This window comes from Lampetra planeri, chromosome 3, assembly GCF_965212315.1.
Source record: "Lampetra planeri chromosome 3, kcLamPlan1.2.h2, whole genome shotgun sequence".
NCBI classification, from domain to species: domain Eukaryota; kingdom Metazoa; phylum Chordata; class Hyperoartia; order Petromyzontiformes; family Petromyzontidae; genus Lampetra; species Lampetra planeri.
The window spans coordinates 15,686,395-15,711,023 of NC_136109.1; the positions used below are offsets into that span (position 1 = coordinate 15,686,395).

At 44.5% G+C, this 24,629-nt stretch overlaps 1 protein-coding gene across 3 annotated transcripts in view; it reads right to left on the reverse strand.

The window, feature by feature from the left end:
* Nucleotides 1-543: 543 nt before the first annotated feature.
* SNCAIP (synuclein alpha interacting protein) overlaps nucleotides 544-24,629 on the reverse strand; it is a 223,611-nt gene continuing 199,525 nt past the window's right edge. For 2 of the 3 annotated variants that reach the window (XM_078621816.1, XM_078621826.1), the window contains exons 10-13: nucleotides 22,740-22,835; nucleotides 21,528-22,401; nucleotides 20,982-21,049; nucleotides 544-4,817 (exon numbers count right to left, since the gene is read on the reverse strand). In XM_078621816.1, coding sequence (XP_078477942.1) covers nucleotides 4,727-4,817; nucleotides 20,982-21,049; nucleotides 21,528-22,401; nucleotides 22,740-22,835 — 1,129 coding nt within the window. In that variant the 3' untranslated portion in view covers nucleotides 544-4,726. The remainder of the gene's footprint in view (nucleotides 4,818-20,981; nucleotides 21,050-21,527; nucleotides 22,402-22,739; nucleotides 22,836-24,629) is intronic. The other variant, XM_078621833.1, reaches the window with a different exon arrangement.

A 24,629-nucleotide genomic window follows, 5' to 3' on the forward strand; every position in this document is an offset into this window, starting at 1 on the left:
ATGACAAGTATTCTTAGGTTTTTTTTCATTAATTTTAATGTTTTACCTACGTGACTTTACCGAAAAAACCTAAGAATATGAATCCTTGCAGTCACGAAAGCTTCAAATCTAGAATTAATGACATGACAAGACCTGGCGCATTCCAGCCGATTAGGTCATGGGCAGATGTTTCTGCCTCTTAGGATTCCTTTTCGAACCAGGCTCCCACCAGGGTTTGAGTTGCATTCTATTGTGGAGCACACTCTATCGTCACTCATAATGAACCAGCATTATTTATAACTGTGGCATAGGCGGTGCGAAAGTGCTTGCTGGCTTGCTGGGTGAAGGAGGATGGTTACCTCGGAGGCTGGTATTGATTTGCAATAGTTGCAGGATCTGTCAAATAGAAAGAAATGATAGCCGGGTGGGGTGGTATCAATAGCATTGGCCATGATCTCTGATTTTGAACTTTGATCTTTGAAATATTAAAAGTGATATTTTGGACTTTTCACTTTCGACATTTTATATACGGACTGCATGAAGAATGAAACACGCAAGCACGCGCGCAGTTTAACAGTATATTTTACAATGTGATACATATACAGGTGGAAAGTCAAAAAAACACATATCAGCATCTTCGCTTGTTTTTTTTAGAAACTGCAGACATGCACCTTGTGGCTTGCCTTTAGGGAACTGTAGAGCTAGCACATAGACACATCCACTGATAAATATAATCCAAATACCTATGGGCAATTTATCAGGATTAACAAAAACAAAGGTTATATTAAGAGATCGTGTTCAATTGTGTTACAGCAACACCGTAGTTCAAACATCACTTGTGTCTAGAAATCATATTTAGATATAAAGAGGAAAAAATAACGTTTGGTTTATTGACCTTTTTGAATTTTTAAGTCAATTTAAGTTTTTTTGTCTCAATAAATTCGTAACACATGCTATTCTTAAATGTGGCCAAAATTTCAAAGATATTTTCAGAAATTCTATAATTTAAACTGTTCATAACTACTTCCAATACAAATAATTTACTTCTATGTAGTAACAATTTTTACACCATTTCTGGGCAATGACATTTCAATATGGCGCTTGTATTGTATTCATTTTTTAAGGCCAGGGCACACAGAGATGAGAAGTGGCATTTTATTCCCACTAGAAAAATAAAGCTCATAAAATATTGAACGTACGTTTGCTATTCAACAGTTATTTGTACGCACACATTGTGTCCATTGGGAAAAGGCAGGGTCACCAAACCACAACTTATTGATTGAAAGATGGTTGCCATTCCGCTTCAACTCTGTAAACAAACGTGGTGAAGGATGAGCAACGATACCAAACAGCAGAAAACAAAAAACCCTTTTCGAAATGCAAGTATTTAATTTTTTTAAAGGAAGCCAACTGACTTGGAGAACCAGCACATTAATTGTATTTAATTAATCGGTTGTAATTTGTCAAAATAGACACCTAATCACGGATGGCTGAATTATAATTGTGTTAATTTACTGAAATATAGTTGTTCCCATGTTCATCATCATTATGCTACTGTTGATATATTGAACGATGCTTGTTTGTCGAACAATTCTGCTTTTAACTTGGAAACTACATTGAACACCGGGATAAATCCCTGTCACATGACTAGGTGATGCTCGATGTGCTGGCCAAAGCTAGATTAAATGTGCGATTAAGCGGTCGAACAAAAGCTACTCTTCAGATTTGCAACGTTTTTGCTTTATATGTTGAACTGAAAGGTAAGTTAAATTAGAAAAATGGTGATCCACAGATTTAGCCATTAAATACAAATTTGGCAGGTGTGACAAAGAATTGCTCATTGCCCTCAGTTCAAATCAATTTGCCTGGATCTAAGTGAAGCTGCTAAACACAATTACAACTGAGCAATATTTGTGACTTTGCCCCCAAATTGATTGAAGATGGGGCATAAGGTGTTGACATAAACCATAAACGTCATGACAGCACTCGATATTATTAAATAGACGTGATGTATTCCAGGTGCTACCTATCTGGTTGTGTGAACTTTGCGAAGCTGGAGTTGGTATTGCCTGCCAATAAACGCAAATGAACGACGAGCCACAGATATCTGTTAGAGAAAACAAACCGCATTTGCAGCACGTGGTGCCATCGCAACAGCGCACTGCAATGCGAGCCGATTGGTGGTAGACCTGAGCATAGCCGTATCTCGGCAACGTATCTGTAAAATATCGTGTGTCAGTGCATCGCAGTAAATTGGAAAATTGTAACAGAAAAGGATTCAAAATGTTAATAACAAACACTTAATGTTGTATCTTGATGTCTGATGTTTACCCACCGGCTTGACAGGTTGGGCTCTAACAAGGGATTAGGTGTACCAACATGAACAAGTGGTACTCTACCTTTAACCCGAGTCATACGCTCCGGCTTATGGAGGTTAGGCTGTTGTGTGGTATTAAATGGGATTAGTGTCAAAAGGAAGATTTCCAAGTAAATCTATTCCATAGCTTACCCTCTAAAATAATAGACGGCTAGGTTTTGGCGTCCTCTGGTCTAACACCGTTTGAGACGAGGCTCAAAAGAAAGCTGTCTCTGGTGTGGACCAATCAATTGCAAGGACAATGCATATATTATCAGAGTATGTTTTTTGTTTGCATTCTGACCACAAGCATTGTGGTTAATGCAGACATGATTCCTTGTAACAGGTTTCAGTTTGGTGTTTTAACATCTTAACGCCTGTTTTGTTGCCAGATAAAAAGGGAAAAACCTATCATCAGGCGGCTAGGTATTAGTATATTTGAGGCTCGACCCCCTAAGTGCATTGTGAAGTATTACACAAGTACAAATACATTGAGGCCTTCTGATCTTTGAAAGAGCAGTCGTGTGTAAATGATTGTGTGTTGCACTCACAGCAGCCAAACATTCAACAAATACAGCGATGCTTCTACGAAGAGGCAGACAACAGGAATTTGTTGGCAATCATTAAAAACATGTTGGATTACAGATATGGCGATGAAATTACAAACATACCACGAACTCTAATCGAGCACTTTGTGTTGTCAAAATTAGAAGGTGTTAAGCTGTTACCTGGATCTTTGCAGCTTTATCAGATGGAAATGATGAACACACCATGGCCACCGATGAATAGTGCACAATATAAATTCGGGAGTGGATTATTATTTTCATTACCTAGAAGAAAAAATGTCACCACTTTGCAACTAACCCAATTAAAGTAATTATTGTATGTAAAATGCAAGTAGACTTAAAAGTTCCATCATTTTTTGTTCTTTGCAATCATGGGCTATTTCTTAAAATAATAAATTATTATCTTCTAAGAAAAATGATGTAGTTCATCATGTTGGCTAATTAACATAATAAAATATATGATTTTATACCGGAAGTTATAAGTACATTAATCCATTGGTGAAAAAGTATGTTCTACACAAATTATCTGTCATGGCCAGTGAACCATCATCGAAGAAAACATACAAGGAAGAAAAATCATGAATGCGCATGGATCCTGAATGCGCTTTTCAAACACACGTTTGCCCTCATGAGTATTGAATTAGCGATAATGACGTTACATTCCAAGCCACGCGTCATGTGACGTCGCATGTCATGTGACGTCGCATCACACTTAATGGTGCCGTCGGGAAGCAGGGGCAAGGTGCGCGCACATCACACGTGACATCATCATCTTGGTGGGCACAGATCAACCTTCTTGCGCTGGTTTTCTATCGTCACGTTTTGGTCAGCCCCTTTTTGATCGATTTAGCCGGATTTCTCTCAGGCTAGGTGGCTAATAGCGAGGCAAATTTAAAGTAAGATTTCATACGAATTGGATCAACTTCATGAGATTCATAATGCCTCCCCCCTCCCATTACAGATGGACTGACAGAAATAAAGTATAAATGCTTTCAACCGTAGTCAGGAAGCATTAAAACGAAAGGAAAAAAAGACGTACATTTAATAATACAGTTGAAGTCCTTTGTTAAATATAGTTAGAAAAAAATGTTGCATTGCATCACATGCCAAGAATAAAAACGATGAAGTGATCTTTTCGTCCTTGTTAGAATTTTCATTTTTAAAAAGACACTGCAGCGGGAAATGTAAGGCTGCAGTGCTGTTACATCAGAAGCCTTAGAAAAAGATAACAAGCTATAACATTACCTAGTTAAAAAAAGTCCACCTGATGTAAAAAATAAACACAATTTATGTTACAAAGTGTCTAAACGTTGTTGTGGGTTTATTTTTACATTTCTTTGTACATTTGAAGTCTCTCATAATCCTAGCAAACCCGGTGTCATTTAAAATTGCAGTCCACATAGCAGGTACCATATTTCAAAATGAATATTTCCATGGTGTCACCAGGTGAGTGCCTGGGTTTCTGCAGGTCACAGAGTTCATGAATCTAAACATCGTTGTGTCGACGGAAGTTTTTGAATGTAGTGGCTCTGGGAAACTTTGGTACGCGCTCTATGTACAGCACCACTTCTTTGGGAAGACTGTGGGGTTGTTAATGGCGTGAAAACAATGCAATTGTCAAACATCGTCAATGTCACCCAACATGTGCTTTCAATCTCTCCGGGAAATTTTTTTTTACAAGTCCGTGGTCGTTTCTTTTCATAACTTAGCCACTGAGATGTTAAAATTCCATGAGACATCTCCACTTGGAAGACCAAATGACTGTAGGTGTCATGGCTTAGCAGTGCATTCAACGATGAAACCAGGCAGGCTCTGTAGAGAACGTTCACAAGAAGAATTCTTGGGCTTCAGCAGGACCTTTGTCTGTCCCAGCTTTTATCCGGATGACCTCCTCCACCTCGTGAGAGCTTTCACAACTGTAACAGAGGAAGGTGGGGGAGCAGCATTAACCCCACGTATTCCCACGCAAAAGGGATGTTGCCATGCTTTAGAATAAATTAATATATATTTAAACGCCGCATATAGTCCACACACAAAAGGGTCAGAAAGCGAATGTTCTTTTACGGCTCGTTAATTTGGCACACAGAGCTTCTTGCTCAGTAAGGTCACACAGGTGTTACAAGTGCAGAGTTAGGTGCTGGGGGAGGCAAGAGAGTGTGGTTGGGGTGCGGTGGGGGGAGGAGGAGGGGGGGTCTTCGGAACCACGTAAATCACGAGAACGTTTCATTAAGGGAATTCCTAGATTCACGGTGCAGCCACGGGCACATGAACACACGGTAAGGTAAAGGTAACACGCTACGTACAAGCATCTGCACGCACGGTTACACAATTCGTTTTTTTTTAATTTACAAATTACAGATTTGGCTACAAGTAATACGCTATAAACATTGCAACTTAAATTTGCACGTGCATTAACTATACCACGAGTATATATACCACACAAGTAGAGTACGTGCGTGTGCATTATACGACACTTGCAACACATGAATGGCGATTGTCCTGCCAGAATGTCAGTCTCAGTTTAAAGGCATGATGCTTTTGGGGCACGAAGCCAGTGTAAGAATTCTAGATTTGAAGTTTTCGTGACTGCAAGGATTCATATTCTTAGGTTTTTCCGGTAAAGTCACGTAGGTAAAAAATTAAAATTAGTAAAAGTAAGAAGATTCGGGAGGGGTGCAGGCCTCCGCAGACACCCACCATGTGGCTGCTGCACTGCTGAGAACCGACTGGTAACACAGTGCCATCCGGGGGGGGCGGGGGGCAACTCAACCGCGCTACTGACAACGCAGCCTCGTGCGGGGCGACAATTAAATGACAGTCTCTGGAAGTCTCCCGTCTGTTTTTTTTCTCCCCACACTTATGCTCAAACCTGTACTCAGGACATTGCTATATTGTGCACTTTTGGACCATAGCAACCCCCCCCCCTACAAAAAAATCTCTCGCAAGTGGCGCTGCAATCACTGTCCTAAAATATACTGATACATGTGAAAGGATAAACACGATGGTGGGTGTGGTGAGTTTAACGAGCTGGTAAGCCAGTTCCAATGAGTGAAGATTCACTCTCTATTTTTAATAATACACAGAGCCGGTTTTAAATCGACTCTGTTGTGGTTTGGTTGGAATGCAGTCCTCACTGAACCTTACCGCTTTAGTGGACTTCACATTGTAAGAGAGATTTCCCACTGTAAGTCACTCAGATCTGTGCTTCCTCCCTCGAAGAGAGAGACACATTCCCTCCTGTGTTAGTTCAGCCAATGGGCAATGCTAAAGGCGCCTTTCTGCACATTAATAACCCTCTCCCATTCTCCCACAAATCACACAGGCCCCGTTCTCTCCCAGCAGTGAATTACGCTTCCCCTCCCTCCCACACCGGCTTTACAATATAAACTACTCCTTCGCTTTAGCGCCCTAAGGCTCGACAACGAGGAAGACCACTGTATTCTTTTCTTGCTCGGTTTGAAATCGGAAAATGGTTTTCCCTCTACCACCTTATCTTGTACATTAGTAACAATACACGTTGCATTTCCAGCAGTGTGCACGTGGCGTTCACATAAAAGTGACACACCCCAAGCACATCAGGGTCCCTATCACGCCTGAGTATAGAGGAGGTTGTGGGTTCGATCCCGACACTGAAGCCTGTAAATTTGGAGTTTGCATGTTCTCCCAGTGGTCACGTGGATTTTTCTCCTGGTCCGGCGGTTTTTCCCTTCATATTTGAGAAACATGCATTTCGAGTATTTGGCTGCTATAAATTTCTGCATAAGCCATTTCGCTGAGCTATCATTTGTGGCCAGGTCGCTTTTGAAAAAGAGCTATATATCTCAGTGAGCCTTACCTGTTAAAATAAATATATTTTTAATAGTTTAAACCAGCCAGATGCATTCCACATACGCACTATGAGGCAGGTTCTCAATCAGAAACAATGTTTGTGTTCCAGAGTAACCACATGTGATAGTTATTCTAAATTCGCGTTTATTTTGCTTGTTTTGACTAATTCAGTTCACTACCATACCTTTATTGTTTTTTATTTTACAAAACAGTCCATCGATTCCAATGCTTCCCAAAATATTACCAATTAAGGATTTGAGTGTGCTTGCCGCTAGGAGAGATTTCGATTTGAATACACCAAATAGGAATTCCTTTGGAACTTGCGAACGTAACATTTCACGTGCGATTCATAACATGAACGATGCACAAAACATCGTATCAATAGTTGTTCTTGTTAGGAAGAACACTGCTTCGTTCAGTTTTAACACTCTCACACTTTTAGTTATTCCTGCAAGAATAGATTTAATGAGTACTGTAGTCATGGTTGATGAGTTATCTTCTACTCATTGGTGGTGTCTACTTGCGCAAGTACGTTCCCAAAAAGAGAACATCATGGGTGGGTATCGTACCCAATGCACTGAATTCTATAAATGTTGCTTTCAAGACGTAATCTTCAATCCCATTTTGTGGATAGGCTTCTTGAACTCCCACATCGCAATGCTCAAAGCCCATTGTATTGTTGACTTGCACCACATTGGGATTTTTGCACACAGCGTTTAATACGTTTTTTAAATTTTTGCTGGTTTATTCCAGGATGTTTCTGTTACTCGTCGTTGCTTTAAGATGTTCTGTGTTCATATTTTGTTTGTTGCGGTTGCACCCGACTTAAGAGCCACATGGCTCACAGGGCTATACCTAATAAATGAACTTGAACTTGTAATAACAACCCATTCACAATGCTTTGCCACCTGATTTCTGATGACAACCCGTATACTTGCATGTTGATGCCCCATTCTTTCACCCACTACTCCTGAGGCTGTCATCATACAGTAACTTCCAACGCTCCCTCATAAATCCATATTGTTTCACTGGCTACGCAGATTATAATTTTGTGCATTTAAGGCTAAGTTACTTGCCTGACCTGTTTGGTACAGAATTTGCATAGTGCCAAGTGTGAACTTAGCATTGGCCTAATTAATTATTAATCTCGGATGTGGTGGTCAGGATTGACACACGCCCCACAACCTAGGGGGGCCATTCCCCAGTGTGTTAAGATGTGGTAACTGTTAGTGAATAAAAGCGTGTGGCCTCTAAGAAGTCTACGTCTCCTTCGAGAACATTACAGATGCGCAAAGCATCGTATTATTAATCTGGATTAATAATTAACAATTAGGCCAACTTCCTGTCACCAGTCTCTGATTCTCCAAATGTGAAGATTGGATCAGCTTACTCCGTACAGCCATCGCCGAGTTAATCAAGGCGATAGAAATGTAATTCTATCTCATGTCACGGTATTGGAGTTAGTGATCGAAAGGACATCGAGCGGGAGCCACTCATCTCCGACGTGTGTGAGTTTGATTGACTAATTGGAGGCTCACCTGCCTCTGCTAACCAAGGCTATGATTACTCAGAGTCGCACTGCCCTAATGTGGATGGCATTAGCCTACTGAAGGCTCATCTGCCTTTGGTAATGCTGACAACCCATGGTCTCACTGTCCTGCTGTGGCTGCTATTGGCCGGTATGTATGTTGGACTTCTTTCGCACTGTACGTAGCCAGTCATGCTAAGCAGAGGCTTACTGCATACTTATTTCAAGATTCAAGAGCGAAATCAAGACATGATTGCGAGTATATCTTGCCAACGCGCCCAACCCTATTAGATCCGGCAGTTGATGCAGTAAACACCAGACCTCCAAGATTGATTATTTCCATTGGTAATCTACAATTACCCAGGAAACAACGAACCTTCCAGAGCCATTAATTTTTTTGGAAAGCTCAACATCCATTGTGAGATGGCCAGGAGATGTCAATGGAGCAATAGATTCTTGAATATCTCTCTCTTGAGAGCGTTGAGTGTCACTCCCTCTTATCTGTGGGTTTTCTCCACGTACTACGAGTTCATCCCACACGACAGACACTCGTTTAAGAATGGTCCTGGGTAACTAAAGGGTAATGTTTTTGTTATTAGTTGTATTACACTCGAAGTCAACAGAGTCAGTTTAGTCTGCGCCTTCAATGGACTTCCCACTCGCGATGGGGGCATCTTTAATTACGAGACTGGAGAGTTGGAATTATAAAGACAAACAGAATAGCGGTCCATGGAATGTATATTTTGTCTATGTAACCTACTATACAAAGGCAGGTTCCCATACATTATTTGATTTATTAAAATATACAGAGTACAATGTTACATTGAAAACACTCCACACTGCTTTGTAGAGCTTGTCAAGTGAACGTGAGTGATTTTAGCTGCACTGATTAAGAGCAGGCAAATTGTGAAAGTGTGTACTTTACACAATTTTGGCGAGCAAATTGGAAACTGGCCACCATGGCTGATCTGGCCAACTTCTTCTTTCGTATCGATTAATAACAGCGGATTAAAGATGTAATTTTAGATTTGTTATCCACTCAATTGTCTTTTCAGATGCAGAGTGGATCTCGTCCGTTCCTCCTTTAAAGGAGTGAAGACAGCGGCGGAGTGTTTACGATGTGGGTCGATGGTGCGGGATTTGTGGCCGCACTCGCAGGCCGTCGAAACTTTGATGCACCATTTGTGCATCAGGTGGCCGCATCGGCCATGCCCGGTCCCGATTCGGTTGATGGTCGACTGTTAGCGGCGTATAAGGTTGAAACCGGGAGGTTTGATGGTAGGGTCCTGTATAAGATGTTTATTTTTGACGTCGGCCGCAGTCCAGAAAACAACAATTATGGGTAAACGCACTGCGGCGGCAACTTACTTTGATAAAGCTCTTAGCTAGATTGGACGTCAATTACGGTACTTATAACACTGAAGCTTAACCATATCAAAACATTATAATTGACAACATTTTCATGGATTTTATATTGGCAAATTTACTGCATATTACGAAATTTCATAAACACAAATAAAATCATAAAACTGAAATCCAAAACACCTTACATTCTTTAAAAAATTCTAGATTAGCTTTGGCACGTAATTGATTTACATAAAAGTTAAACTTGTTTTCTGTGAACAGAGATATTTTTGGTATTGAAGCTTAATATCAGGCTGGAAATTCTACACTTTGAAAATTAAAGGTGGAAGCATTTTCTCGGCCTGTCATGGTGCATGCACCCTTGGGCTGCCTGGATTCAATTGGTGAACTCCATGGAGATGAGCTGAAAGCACGATATTAAATTCAGTGAAAATGAAAGCAAATATATAATGAGAAAAAATCGAATTAATATGTCAATTATAAAACATAATGCATGATTGATGTGTTAAATATATTTTAGGAATGCACCGTTCTCTATAAAGTAAGGAAGGTTTGCTCTTTGCATACAATTTTAATAACCTTGATCTATTTGTACTTTAACAATTACTATAAAATCACGGGAATGTGACCCCGTCTTTAAATGAGCATTATTTTGCATTGCCTGTGATGTATATATGTAGCCCTTTTAGTCAATGCACTGTTGGATGAGGGCCTCCCCATGCTGAGTGGATCGTAAAGGGTTATTACACCATACTTCACCACGCTGGTCAGTGCAGGCTGGTTAAGGCGAGGATCATAGATGTACAGATAATGATGCATTATGCTGCACTGCCCTCTACTGCCCAGCATGCAGCCCCTAAGCCTCTAACAACATGTTGTGCGTGGTGATAGCCCACCCGAGACCCACGTCATTTGGGGGAAGGGTGAAGCAGTGGTAACCTCTACACTTCAGCTAGAAGGACCTGGGTTCGATTCCGGATTCGGGCGCCTTTCCGTGTAGAGTGTGTACTTTCACCCTGTGTTCTGCATGGGTTTTCTCTGGGTTCTCTGCTGTCATATCACAGCTAAAATATATGTTTATATACGAGCAGCCCACATGTCCTTTAGGCGTGACCATCATCCCAGCATCCCATTAGCACGGTTGGCTATGTACGGTGCAAAAGAAGGTTCCACGTACGTACATCCATCCCTCCAACCAACCAGCCAGCAAAACCTTTTTATATTATCGTATGATAATAATGTATCTGGTTGACGAAACTTCCCGAATCTGAAAAATCACCTGTAAATTACTCATTTGGGATTGAGTAATTTGGAATTACAATTGGAAGTACATTCTTGATTTGAAAATAAGTTGAGTATAATGTTGTATTGCCAATGTTGGTCTGACATTCTAACCATGAGGGGCAGGACGGGAATGGTGTGTGATGAAGGGAAAACTGGAGATAAGCAAATAATTCAGAGCTCAGGGATATTTTATAAAACATTTTTAAAAGACTGTGATTTCACATACATGAAATACAAATATTGACGAAGATTATGAAGTCAGCTACCCTTAACACATGTTGGTCTTGATAACCGTACACGAAGAACAACACATCATGCATAAACACAGTTGTACACGCATGCATGTACTGTATATATATATCTCTACGTAAACACACACAAAGCACACAGAGACATAAGCTTGGCGCCTGTAACATTCACAAACTTTCCTCAGCTGTTTGAAACTCATGTTGTGCTCTATTAAGTTATATTCCAGCCCGTGAGAATTTAATTCTGGTATGTACGCATCTCAAAACAATACTCCTTAGCATTCCTTTTAATGCAAATGGAATGGCCCCAAAGAATTAATGTTCCATAACATTCCATCAGTAAATAAAAATGGCAATAGCATGTGCTCAGAGTGCATGCTGGTGGCCATTACATAACTGTAAAATATGTAGTGTACATTATAAACTGCATCAGATGACACAACAGCGTCTACTGCGAAAGCAATGCAATATTGCTTTACTATTTAGTAATTACAATGATCAACACCGTTCCACCATACATCCCAAGTCTCACTTCAGCCAGGCCTAATGCAACTGCATTATTCTTAAGGGCCATTAACTGTCTGCATCTCATAGAGGTAGGGTTCCCTTAATATCGGTTATGGTTGGATATCTTTTCCTTCATTTAAATAGATCGGGGGGGGGGGCAGGGAAATACACACGTTTGTACTTTTAATACACAATATACAAATAATGTTTTGACAGCCCCTTATTTGTGCAAGTGTAATAAACGACTGGACCACGATGTCTGGCTCAGTGTCCTTTATTCGGTTCGTGCTGTACACCCACACGGCTGTCTTTACTCTGTAGCTTCTCCACGGTGCTGACTCCAATGTCGGCCCGATCCACAACAGCAGCTCCGCTGCTGTTTCTCTCACACAGCCCCCTCTGGCTGCACTCGCTGCAACTCCTCTCCCTCCGCAGCTCTGACAGCCTCTTGCTGTCTCTCTCTCTCTCCGCAGCTCCTCCTGGCAGCCACACCGCTGCCTCTAACATGCAGCCCTCTCTCTCTCTCTCTCCGCAGCTCCTCCTGGCAGCCACACCGCTGCCTCTAACACGCAGCCCTTCTGGCTGTCTCCTCTGCAGCTGCACACCACTCCGCAGCTTCCTCTTATCTTCGGGGTTGGCTCCCGATGGCCGTCGGCGCCCCCCCCTCTCCACACTCGCCCGCGTGGCCTCACTCTTTTCCGCTCACACCCCGACTCCCTTCCCCTTCCGGTTTACCCGCTTAAGGACCCGAACCTTCCCCCCACGTCACATGACTCCACCCCCCGTGACGTCACATCCGGAAGGTCGCTTACGCCCGCATTACACCACCCTCCCCCGTAGAAAAATCCCAGCCGACCTCGGCTGACCAATAGCAAATCGTAATGCGGCGAACCGAGCTTCCCCCCCTAAAGGACACTAAGCATACAATGTAACAGCAAGAACAACAACAACAACGCAATTAACATCAACGAACGTACAAAAAGCATGCAATAAATACAACTGTAAGAAAAAAATAACAAGACAACAACAATCAACGAAACGTAAGCGATTTGGAACGTGTGCGGGTCGCCGGCCCGTCCCGGACGGTCGGCGGCCCACTCGCAGAACGGGAACGCGATGAAAGTCGAGGAACGACAGGGGGTAATCCCCCTGTCGCAGCTGGAAGTCCACCGCCGTCCCGTGTCTCTAAAGAGTTAGTCTTGGGCTTGTCCTGTGACCGTGCCCGCAGCTGGGTCGGAAGGGCTGCAGGGCTCGAAGGTCCCGCAGACCTGGCAGGCGTCCTCCGAGCAGGGCCCCTCGTCCCCCGCAATGTCACGGCCGGCCTGTTTCGGAGGATCTTTAGCCGACTTGACCGGTGCCGAGGCCTCCTGCTGCGGCGGAGCCGGGAAGCGGGCCCAGCAGTCTCTGGCGTAGTGGCCCCTACGCCCGCAGCGGAAACATTCGGCCTCGTTGCGCCGAAGCGCAGGCCTCGCCTCCTGACGGCCCCGTTCTGGTAGCGCCGCGCGCGGTCTCGGCCCGCCGCGTCCCGTCCATGGAGCGGAGGCGGCCGTCAGTTGTTGAGGGCCCCGGTCATCCGGAACATAGACAGCCTGCGCAGGGTTCCACCCCAGCGCATCCCCTTCTTTGACGGGCCCCCCCGTCCACGCCGTCACTTGTTTCCAGCGACGGAGGTTGAATTGCGCATCGAGACACTTAGCAGCCGTCCGGGAAGTTAGCTTCTCATGCCCACACACAGGCATGGGGATCCCTAGATCCCGAGACAGCTCCAACATTTTCCCTAATATGAGAGGCTCGAGCAGGTCCTGTGGCGTCTCAGGATAAGCTGCCATGGCCAGCTCCAGCACCGCACCCCTGAACGCCACGGGCGACTCCTCTGGTGCTCGTTGTCGTTGAGCGAATCGCCGATGCGCATCATCTGGTGGCTCATAAGCATCGGCCATTTCTTGAAAAACACCACATAAAGTTGCCTTCTTATCGGTCGTTATGGAACGGAAGAATCGGACAGATTCGTCGTCCAGGAGAGTCGGCAACACCTCCAAAGCCTCCGCATCGGTCCATCTTGCTGTGCGTACCGCCGCCAAGAAGCGGCAGGCGAACGCGCTCCAGTCCCCACCGACGGAAAATTCTTTAACCGTTGTAAGGTGGCGACTCCGACTCCTCTTCCCGCCATCTTCCAATGGTGGTGGTTGTGATGGCAAATTCAAAATGGCGTCGGCCCGCGGCGTGGCCAAAATGGCGGTTTGGCGCCACGGAGCGCGCAAAATGGCGGCCTCTTGCCGCGTGGGCAATGGCGGCGGCAGGACAGGCAACGTGGCGGCCCGCGGAGCACCACTTGCATCATCCATCGTCCCTGGCGCGACGAGATGGCATAGATGCGCCAGGACGTCCTTAAGTGCCTCCAGTTGTACCGCCATCGCTTGCCATCGTTGATCCGCGTCTGATGATGTCGACGGACCCGCCACCGCGCCAACATCCTCCACTCCCGTTCCCGTGGTCGCCTCAGCCGGGCTCTCCTCCACCACCCCAACAGGATCCGTGGTTGGAGGGAGTTCGTCGTCGTCGGACGAAGAAGCCGATGCAGGCGCCGGATTAACTTTCTTCCTCACTTGTTTCGACATGCCGTTGCACTTCCGACACCAGTGTAATAAACGACTGGACCACGATGTCTGGCTCAGTGTCCTTTATTCGGTTCGTGCTGTACACCCACACGGCTGTCTTTACTCTGTAGCTTCTCCACGGTGCTGACTCCAATGTCGGCCCGATCCACAACAGCAGCTCCGCTGCTGTTTCTCTCACACAGCCCCCTCTGGCTGCACTCGCTGCAACTCCTCTCCCTCCGCAGCTCTGACAGCCTCTTGCTGTCTCTCTCTCTCTCCGCAGCTCCTCCTGGCAGCCACACCGCTGCCTCTAACATGCAGCCCTCTCTCTCTCTCTCTCCGCAGCTCCTCCTGGCAGCCACACCGCTGCCTCTAACACGCAGCCCTTCTGGCTGTCTCCTCTGCAGCTGCACACCACTCCGCAGCTTCCTCTTATCTTCGGGGTTGGCTCCCGATGGCCGTCGGCGCCCCCCCCTCTCCACACTCGCCCGCGTGGCCTCACTCTTTTCCGCTCACACCCCGACTCCCTTCCCCTTCCGGTTTACCCGCTTAAGGACCCGAACCTTCCCCCCACGTCACATGACTCCACCCCCCGTGACGTCACATCCGGAAGGTCGCTTACGCCCGCATTACACAAGTACTAAATAGGTAGGCCCACCTACGGTCTTGAGGGCGATACAGGAGTGAGAGGAGAATGTGTGTGTGTTGTGTCTATAGTCACATATGATAACACTATGTAACACGATTTTTGTTCCTGGGTAGTAAGTGTTATTTTTGAATTGCTTATGCCTAAAAAGTATAGAAAATGGCTATTATTCCCCACAAACTTTGCTTTTGTGACCAGGACTTTACGTGAAGAAAGGACACAAATGCACACCACGTTTTCTCATTGAAAATTAGGTACATATCTAAATATCACTGTCCTGGTCACAAAAGCAAAGTTTGTGGGTAATAATATCCATTTTCTGGACTTTTGAGGCATAAGCAATTCGGAAATAACACAGGGACAAAAACTTGTTGTTTTAGTTACACAGTGTAATAACTGTAAAATGCAGTACATATTCACATAGAATTTCCAATAATTCGAAGACGAGAATAATTACAAATAGAAACATAAAAAGAAAATGATTGCCAAGGCAGGCGGGGGAAACATAATGCAAAGCTGCAGGGGCTGCTCTACGTGATACCACGAGGTTTTCAATTAGCTCCGGCGACCGTCTCCGGCAGGGTAATTGGAAGTGACCTCACTGTAACAGCCAACAATATTTTTGATTGGCCGCAATGCCTCTCCCCTTTGTGTGTCCACAATTTGATGTTATTTTTACATCCAGGGCACCCAAAAGGTAAATGTGTACGTCAACACACAGGCCTCTGTGGAAAACACAAAAGAGGTTTCGTATTGCACGGCACAATATGTGCATTCAGGGTGTGTGTATATATACATACTTGTATACATGATTTAAACGTTATGGAAAATATAAAAAAAATAGAAAGGATATAATGAAGAAATGTGTTTTTTCTCGTAGGATCACGGGGGGGAGGGGCAGTGGCTTGTGGTGGCCTTCATCCAGCAGTGGATGACTGTCGGATGAATATGGTGATGAGGAATGTATTATTAAGGCTATTTAATGGAAATACCGTTGAATACCAAGCACTGGAATCTCCACTGAGCAACGGAAATGTCCCGCATATGAAGCGCTCTCACACTTTTATTGCCTTTCTTGCTGCATAAACCGCTCGTGTGTGCGGGGGTTGCTTTACAGCTGCCTCTGTATAGGTAATGCAATTGGTACAGTACATGCACGAGGGTTTGTCGTGCTTTTTTTTTTCATTTGCACCTTAAAATACCGTCATCTCTTTCCGCCTCTCTGCCCTGTAGCCTCCCCTCTGGAATAATTCTTAAAAACGAGAAAAGAAGCCCCTTCTCGTGTTTTTTTTTAGTCATTACTATGTGTGCCTGTCGCCCATTCGTTTAGATCTTGAGACGCATTCACATTCAGACACGTTGCATTGTCAAGCCAAACTCTTTTATATCGCAGGTGAATATTATACGGAGCTAAAGCGTAAACGCAATATTACATTGGTGTACCTGTATTACTATCATCACTATCATAACATTGATATTACTTCTCTATATGCAATATTCTATATCATACACGGGATAAAAACACTATGGATTATTAATTTTGCAAATAATTTCCGATTTAAAGATTTTCTCATATTTTATAGACATTGTCCATCTACAGATTTAAGGTAATAAATTAAGTGTTTATTTCCCAAAAAACATATTTGAGCAGATTACCTGGCAGGCGATAACAGTCAATGATTTTCATGAATTTCATATATGAGTATAGCCATAAGCGTTTACGTTGTATATATTGTACAACCATCAATTCAATAACATCAGATTATATGACCACTGACATTAAGCGATTAATGTAAGTAATTCATATTATTATTGCAATTCATGAGATTAAACAACAACCATAGATGACATTTGCTACCATGTGGTAGAGTTGTAACTATGGCACTTGTGCCAGGCTAGGTGGACAGTGAAACCACGCGAAGAGTCGTAGACTCGCTACTGGCAGGAGGTCACGGGACAGACCCAGGTGCCATGGGTTAACTGAGATGACTGGCAGAGGATATAACATAGGCATTCACGCAATGTATATGAATACATCACAATGGACTCTGCAATGTAGTAATTATGGTGCAAGTGGATTCTTTTAAGACGACACGGTAGATATTTGTAGAACGATGGTAATCACACACTGCTGTGAACCCTGCAACCCAGGTTAACAGAAATATCTCAACTGGTTCTCATCCAGGCCTACTTTACCAACCCACATTGGCCGGCGTGGTGAGAGGTACGATCAAACAACCTCCATGGCCGCCACGGCATGCTGGTGGAGGCATTCATCCAGTGGTGAGTTTGACAAATGGCTGAGAATTATCTTTATACTGGTAAGAACCTCCTGGTTACACCAGCCCACAGGGGATTATTGTGTCCGTCCGTCCTGCATCAAAAAAAGGGAGGGGTTGGGCTGGGTGGAGAGGGGAGGGGGAGGAGGGGCTGGGTGGGGAAGGGCTGGGAGGGGAGGGTGGGGAGGGGCTGGGTGGGGCTGGGAGGGGAGGGTGGGGAGGGGCTGGGTGGGGAGGGTGGGGCTGGGTGGGGAGGGGCTGGTTACCCCGTGGTGCCCTTATAAAACTCAACGTTTAACCTACTCACGCCGGCTTGTGCCCGCCCTCACAGTCGGCCATATGTGTGGAATACACCACGCCGCCGTTGGCCCTGGCCATTGACCGAGCAACCCAACGTTCCTACCCGCTCCCTCCGCAGGAATTTGTTTATTACTATCATTATTTTGTGGCGATATATGGTTGAAGCATTGTTGATATGAAAGAGTATCATTGGGGTGGGTTTACAGCTTGCGAAACAAAACACTTGGCAACGGTTAGGACACCACTTGCTGCAGCCATTACTGCGATGGTGTGCCATAACATTTATCTTCCAAAGAATCATTCACCAGACTCTATACGCGGCTGACAGAAACCAACCTGCTCCAAGGAATGTGAGCGTTCCATTAAACCACCACGTCCACTCTCGAGATTTGGCACAGCGCAATTTGACGAGACGCTTTCTGCGCTCATCTTGGCAGCCGTTTCTCCATCTCCGATGGCTCTCGTGTCTCTCTCTCAGTTGGTGTTGCCATGCAGAAACTTAGCCACACCTGCACCATCAAAGCCTTCCTTTGTGACTTGCACCTTGGTTTTAAAAAAAGATATAAAAGAGGCCTAAGGAGTCGATTTCTCTTTTTTCTTTACGGTATTGTGCGTTTAGCACCTGCTTATTTCACACTCTGATTTTTGTTTACGGCGATTGCAATTCAATCACAATTCGTGCTGAGGAATTCACCTGCAGTACGGTCACGTGTTTCTTTTCTGCCTCGTGGCAGTTGTTCATGTCGTGTATGGTCGCGTTAGTACAAAATGTACATATGCTGAAATAAGAATAATTCACTGCTGGATGAAGGAAGGCATCTCCACGTTATGCCAGTCATGTTGGTGTTATGACAAAATCAACCCACACCGGTCAGTGTAGGCCAGTGAAGAGGGATCCCAGGACACGTGTCACTTTCCACTGACGATAATCGTGGTCGTTAAGAAAACTCGGAGGTTCAATTGAGCCGTACGCACACGCCGATGCTGCCTCTGCTCCTCTGCCCTCACATCTGCTGGTGTCATAGAATGAAGAGGAAATGTAAAATGTGTTGACAAAGTAGATGTATTTTCATTGAATATATTTTAAAAACACATCTGTACTGTGCTAGAGTAAAGTACAGCTTGTATTCTCAATCCACTGCTGGATTCAGGTTTCCCCACATCATGTCTCTCATGAGTGTTGATTGACCATACTTCACCACGCTGGTCAGTGTGGATTACTCTATACACTAACCATGTTGAATTCACGAAGAACAGTTGTGACGTTTTAAGCAAATAACTAATCCATCTCCATTGAGTAATTACATTACTTTTCATTATTGTAACCCTATTTCGCTGTGTTTATTATAATCTACACCATAAGCAGTGCAATATGATTAATCTGAAGATAATTTTGACAAAGTTAATAGGTCTATAATCCTTGCGAACTATTAAATAGAATTCATGTTAGGCTACACATTTTATGGCAGGCTCATGGTGAGCTTCAGTCCCTCCTATCAGCACCACCCGCATTTCTATAGCCACACTCCCTCCAAAGACAAAGATCCCCCGTATAGCCTGAACAGACTGTTGGGACAAGTGCTGTTAGCGAGCACCTATCAAGGCCGGCACGGTACACGAGGGGGTGGGTGGCCAGCACCATGCCCGGCCGCCTTTGTCTCCCTAGTGGCGATGTTTACACACCGCACCAGGTACTCATTTGAGGCCGAGTACACCTAGGGGAGCCACAGGACCGGTTCAGATAATCGTCACTGGGTGTTGGCCGTGAGCGGGAATCAAACTCGGGTTGCCAGGTTCGTAGCGCAAGCACGTTAACCGCTACACTATCACGCTCACCTGCATTGCCATACTACCACATCCACTCCACCGCTAGCCCCGCCCACACAGAGCCCACTCACAATTCTAATATTGGTCCCGCCTACTGCCCATAGGCGACACCTGCTTGAATTGATAATTTTTAAATAGAGATGCGTGGAGTACTAAAATAAAAATATTTGCATCACAGAGCAGTAGTAAATGTTATCAGGTGACATCCCATCGTCTAAAGTACTCTCTATTGGTTAGCACCACATGTATAATAATACACGACTAATTTTGGCAGGGTTGTAACGTTTACATGTTTGTTTTGTCTTCACAGTAGATAATATTGGCGGACTTACATTCTGAAATTACCCTTATAAGCATCTCTCTGACATGTTGCTCAGTGTGCATATACATATATGCAATGGTGTGTGATTTGTAATGAAATTACATTGAATTAACGTCGATGAGGTGGTCCTATACTGATGCATTGAATCTCTCTGCCATTTTATTTTATTTTACCAGGTAAGGCCCACTGAGCTATGTAGCTCTTTTTCAGAAGCGACCTGGCCACAAACAATAGCTCAACAAAGTGGTTTAACACGTGGAAATTTATAGCTGCCAAACATTCTAGACGCATGTTTATAAATGTGGAGGGAAAAACCGGAGGACCCGGAGCAAAATCCACACGACCACAGGGAGCGCATGCAAACTCGGGATCGAAACCCGTGACCTCTTGCATACCAGGCGAGGGAGATAGAATCTCGCCGCCGTGATGACCATGATGCATAGATTCATCGACTAACATTGATTCCTAAGCTTATGAAACATGCAACCCATTGCATGTGTAAGAACTAACAATTATTTTAAACGCGATAATGTTGCATGCCATGAGATATCAAAACTTGACCTGGATTTCAAGTACATCCTCTTAACCAGAAATGTGACTCGTTCAACAAAAAGGAAAATTGTTAAATCACTGTCCACATTTCACCTCTAGTTATAACATTAACATCAGTTCCAAGACATTTTCAAATAATCTGACAACTGACATGATATCTTATGGCAATCATGATACCTCGAGGTGCACCGTGAATAGTGTACGCAGCAGCAGCAGATCGATCACTTGCATCTCTCCTCTCTCTATAGTCTCTTCCATGCTCTTTTCTTCAAAGGCTGAGGTTTGGAATATTAAAAATCTGTCCTCTCTACATCTTTGGTCAAATCGCTGCCTTCTCTCTGCTCACTGTTTTTTTTCCGTCTAGATTTTATCATTTTGTTTATTTGGATTCCTCTCTCCCCTCACCTTACCCGCTCTCAATGTGTACGCTCTTTTTCTCTACTGTTCATGTTTTATTAATTGCCACTGTATAACGCACATTCTCATTAAACTGTGATGGGTTATTTTCATTTACGTGAAAGCTATGGACAAAGACACAAATTGGTACACAGAAGCAGCTCGAATACCCTTTAAGTCACGGTATGTTGGCACTGCTACGTGTACAGTTATTGTGTAACATTTGCATTTGCGTTTTTCAAGGTGAACAAATTCTGCAATTCATCTTCACACATTATCAAGTAGAGTACTAGCAATCAAACTATATTGCAATACCCATGGTAAAACAGGTTGTTTTGATTGTTCATGAAAATAAGTGAATTTTACTTTGCAACAAGCTACCGAAGCAGCACCACACTCACCTTTGTGCGCCCGAGCATTTACTCTGATCCAGCATGCGGCATGCACTGACAGAGTAGATGTTATTAGCCTGGAAGTTCAGCACACAGGGCTTGTTATCTCCACAAAGCTCAGCCAGAATTCAGCATGCATTTCTGGTGCAATCAAGCAAGTACCTTGCATAAAAGCAATTATCGCATAAACGTGCATGCAAGTTATCGCGCAGCGAAGAACGCATTAAAGAGTGGCGTAATTATATTTGACAAGTCATTTTAGCTCCGGAGTTCTGAGATGTACCAAAGAGCAATTACGTATACTATTTAAATGAAGGGAATGAACATGCAAGAGCTTAATTACTGCACAAATGTCGTTTTGTTGGCAATTCGTTTTCGTGATAAGCAAGTTAAAGCGCACTTCTTTTCCGCGCGTGGCCGTAGCGCTGAACTCCTACTGCGACGAGGCCCATGCCATTGCTGTCACCGAAAACGAGCGTCGAAAACGGCCGGACGCAAAAACCCGCCACGTGCACCGACGGCGCGAGCGCTCCAATAGACGACGACGTGGCTCACCGGCTGTGACGGCGAGCCGCCGCCCCGCGGGCCCGCGCCACCGTCCGCAGACGGCTCGGTGGACGGCTGCGTCGGCTCCGGTGGCGGTGCCACGTGCACCAGGGGCTCCTCGAATGTCACGCGCAGCTTGGTGCCCGATAGGCTCTTGCCCCGAGACGTCGGCGACTTGAGGGCGCTCTTGGGGCTGCAGCGGCGCTCCGACTTTGGCGAGCGCAACTCGGGCGTGGAGGCACTCGACGACGAGCCGCCCTCCGTCTGCGCCGTGCCGCTGTCCAGCGAGACGGAGCGCGACATCTTGGGGGCGGACCAGGCGCCAGGGTCGCTTCCCTGGCCCGCGCTGTCTGGCGACGAGGAGCTCTGGGCCCTGCCTCCATCGAAGGCGTGCTTTTTGAGCACAAAGTGCAGGTTCTCGCCTTTCTCCACGATGGGCCGTGGCCTGGGCCTCTGCTGATTGACTGGCGAGCTGGAGTCTGTGCTGGAGCTGCTTGAAGGTCTCCCGTCCGAGGGGCTGCCGCCGACGTAGCCCGGCCTGCCAGCACCAGGGCCAGCTGCCTTTCTGTTGTGCAGCTGCCTTTGGATGAATCTTTTTTTGTCTTTATCCGGAAACTCGAGTGACAGCTTCTCATCCTTTAGCATCTGTCCAGAGATCTCCTCACCCAGGAGGTTTCTGAGCACCGTATCGGTGTCCTCTGCCCCCTGAAACAATCCCTGGCCTGCTTTGGGGGGTAGATGGCTGCCGTGCCCGCCCGTCTGGCCGCCAATGGGTTTTGCATTTACAAGTTCTTGTGATGCGCTTCGGCCAACGCTGCTGAGCTGCGTAGATTCTGGAGAGCTTCCCGAACTCCTGCTGTAATCAGGCGACGATCCAGACCACCTGGCAAAATCAAGATGCCGTAACAGAAAGAAAAAAAACCCTTGGCACATGGCACAATGTTTATATTACGCAGCGTAACTGTTATTCTGCAACTGCATGCAATTACAATGCCGCATGCGATTAATTGAAATCTTAGGAAAACAAACCCAGGGAGAATTCCCAAAGCGCGTGCAGAACAAATTAAAGCGCTCCTTGGTGAATGTTAAAAAGACGCAATTGAGCAATGTGCTGATTGTGTGTAAAGTGAGCTCCTGTTTACGTTTAAACGTGAAGCGGTGTGTGTGTGTGTGTATGCGACGCGTCTCTCCCCTTAGTGGGCAGATGTGCAATGTTGTTACCGTGCCGGGTGGACCTTGTCTGGAATGCTGGCCGATGCCTGCCCACCCGTAAGGACCTGCAGTTGGCTCTGCAGCTTCACAATTTCAGACGTTTTCCTAAAATAAATGTTATGGAAATTCTATCAGTTTCCCCTCATTGCACAGCATGCACTTAATACCCAGAGTTAAAACAAATCAAAATATGTTTTGTGCTTTTTCGTTTTAAAAGAGGGGACATTTGATTATTGAAAATAGGTATAATTTTACATTAATTTCAAAAATTGGCATTAAAATTCCATACACAATGTTTATTAACAAAGACAGGTAATACAATAACATGTTTTCATAATATGCAATTGTTATTTTAATATTCCCTTACAAAACAGAGACACAACTAATCTTATCAACTCTGACAAGCGTCTAATGAGCACTAAATAATAAAAACTAAACCACATGTGTACTTTATGTTTCTAACTAAAGTTTCCAACAACTCAACGCATTTACATTAAACAGCATCATGTGAATGAATGGATTCAGACAGCAATGACTGGGAAAAAGCCCAGCCAGTCCCTCGGGTTGAGGCTGTATCGGAGTTCGAGCTGACTTGCACCTAACAAAATGCCCTCACAGAGTTAATTGTGCTGTTATTCCCACACACGTGGCTTTGTAGTAGAACAAAGAAAGCCCCCTGTATCTATGTTTGGCCCTGCAAAGCACCCGATTACAAGCATAACCTAATAAACACCCGAAACCACACGCCTATCACCATGATATGAACCCTGAAGCTATGCCCGGATCCAATGGAAGGAAGGTGTAGGGAGGAGTAAGGTCTGCCTTTATTTCCATGAGGACTTATTTTTGACTATTCACCACCCAGGTGTCCAGTCGAATGCAGTGCCACGTTGGCGAGATGTTAACTACCTTGCCTGGTATACAGGAGATCATGTGTTCGATCCCGACCCCGACGCCTGTATATTTGGAGTTTGAATGTTCGCCCTGTGGTGGTGTGGATTTTTCTCCGGATCCTCCGGTTTTCCCCTCCACATTCAGAAACATGCGTTCAGAGATTATGGCTACAGTACATTTCCACGTGATAAGCTATTTCACCGAGCTATCATTTGTGGCCGGGTCGCTTCTGAAAAAGAGCTTTATAGCTCGGTGGGCCTTACCTGGTAAAATAAACATGTATATTTTTATTCAACGTTTGTGCCCACGGGCTGATCGTGGCTGCTCATTGACCACCAATCACTGACCCACCACCCTGTTTCCTTCTCACACCACACACCTTGGCAAAAGAAATGTCGACAAAACCGAGGCTCAACTTGAAAATGTAAAACAAAAAATCCAGCCTCACGTCATAACAAAGCGTGCTCAAAGTGAAATTTATTTTACAGCAACAATTGCTGATGTGGTTTGCATATCCTGCTTCATTTCGGGCTTTACCTTGTGTTCGTGATCATTGCCATGCAAAATATTAAACTGTGAGTATGTCTCAGCGATACAGCTCAGTCTTTCGTACAAGCAATGTGCGATGTTGTAATCTGGTAACCATCAAGCCTCCTTTCCTTTACCCTCGAATCATACATTAATCATCGTTATATTCAAGATTCAATTATTCGAATAATTTCAAGTTGAAAACTACTTTCTGATATTGACTTTGGTGTTATTGTAGATAAAAAAAAACATCACAGCGGCTGGTTTCTTTTGAAAATTAAAGGGCACTTACATATGGAAATTGCAGTAATCATTCAATGTTTAATCGTCCAATATATAGTCATTTATCAATGTTGCTTGACCATAATAAACAAAAAGCTCATTATGAAACAAAGCACAAATGTGGGTGTGATAAAGTATGCACAGGAATGATAAAAAGTCATGCCTAATTGCATATGTGTATAGTATTACAAATTT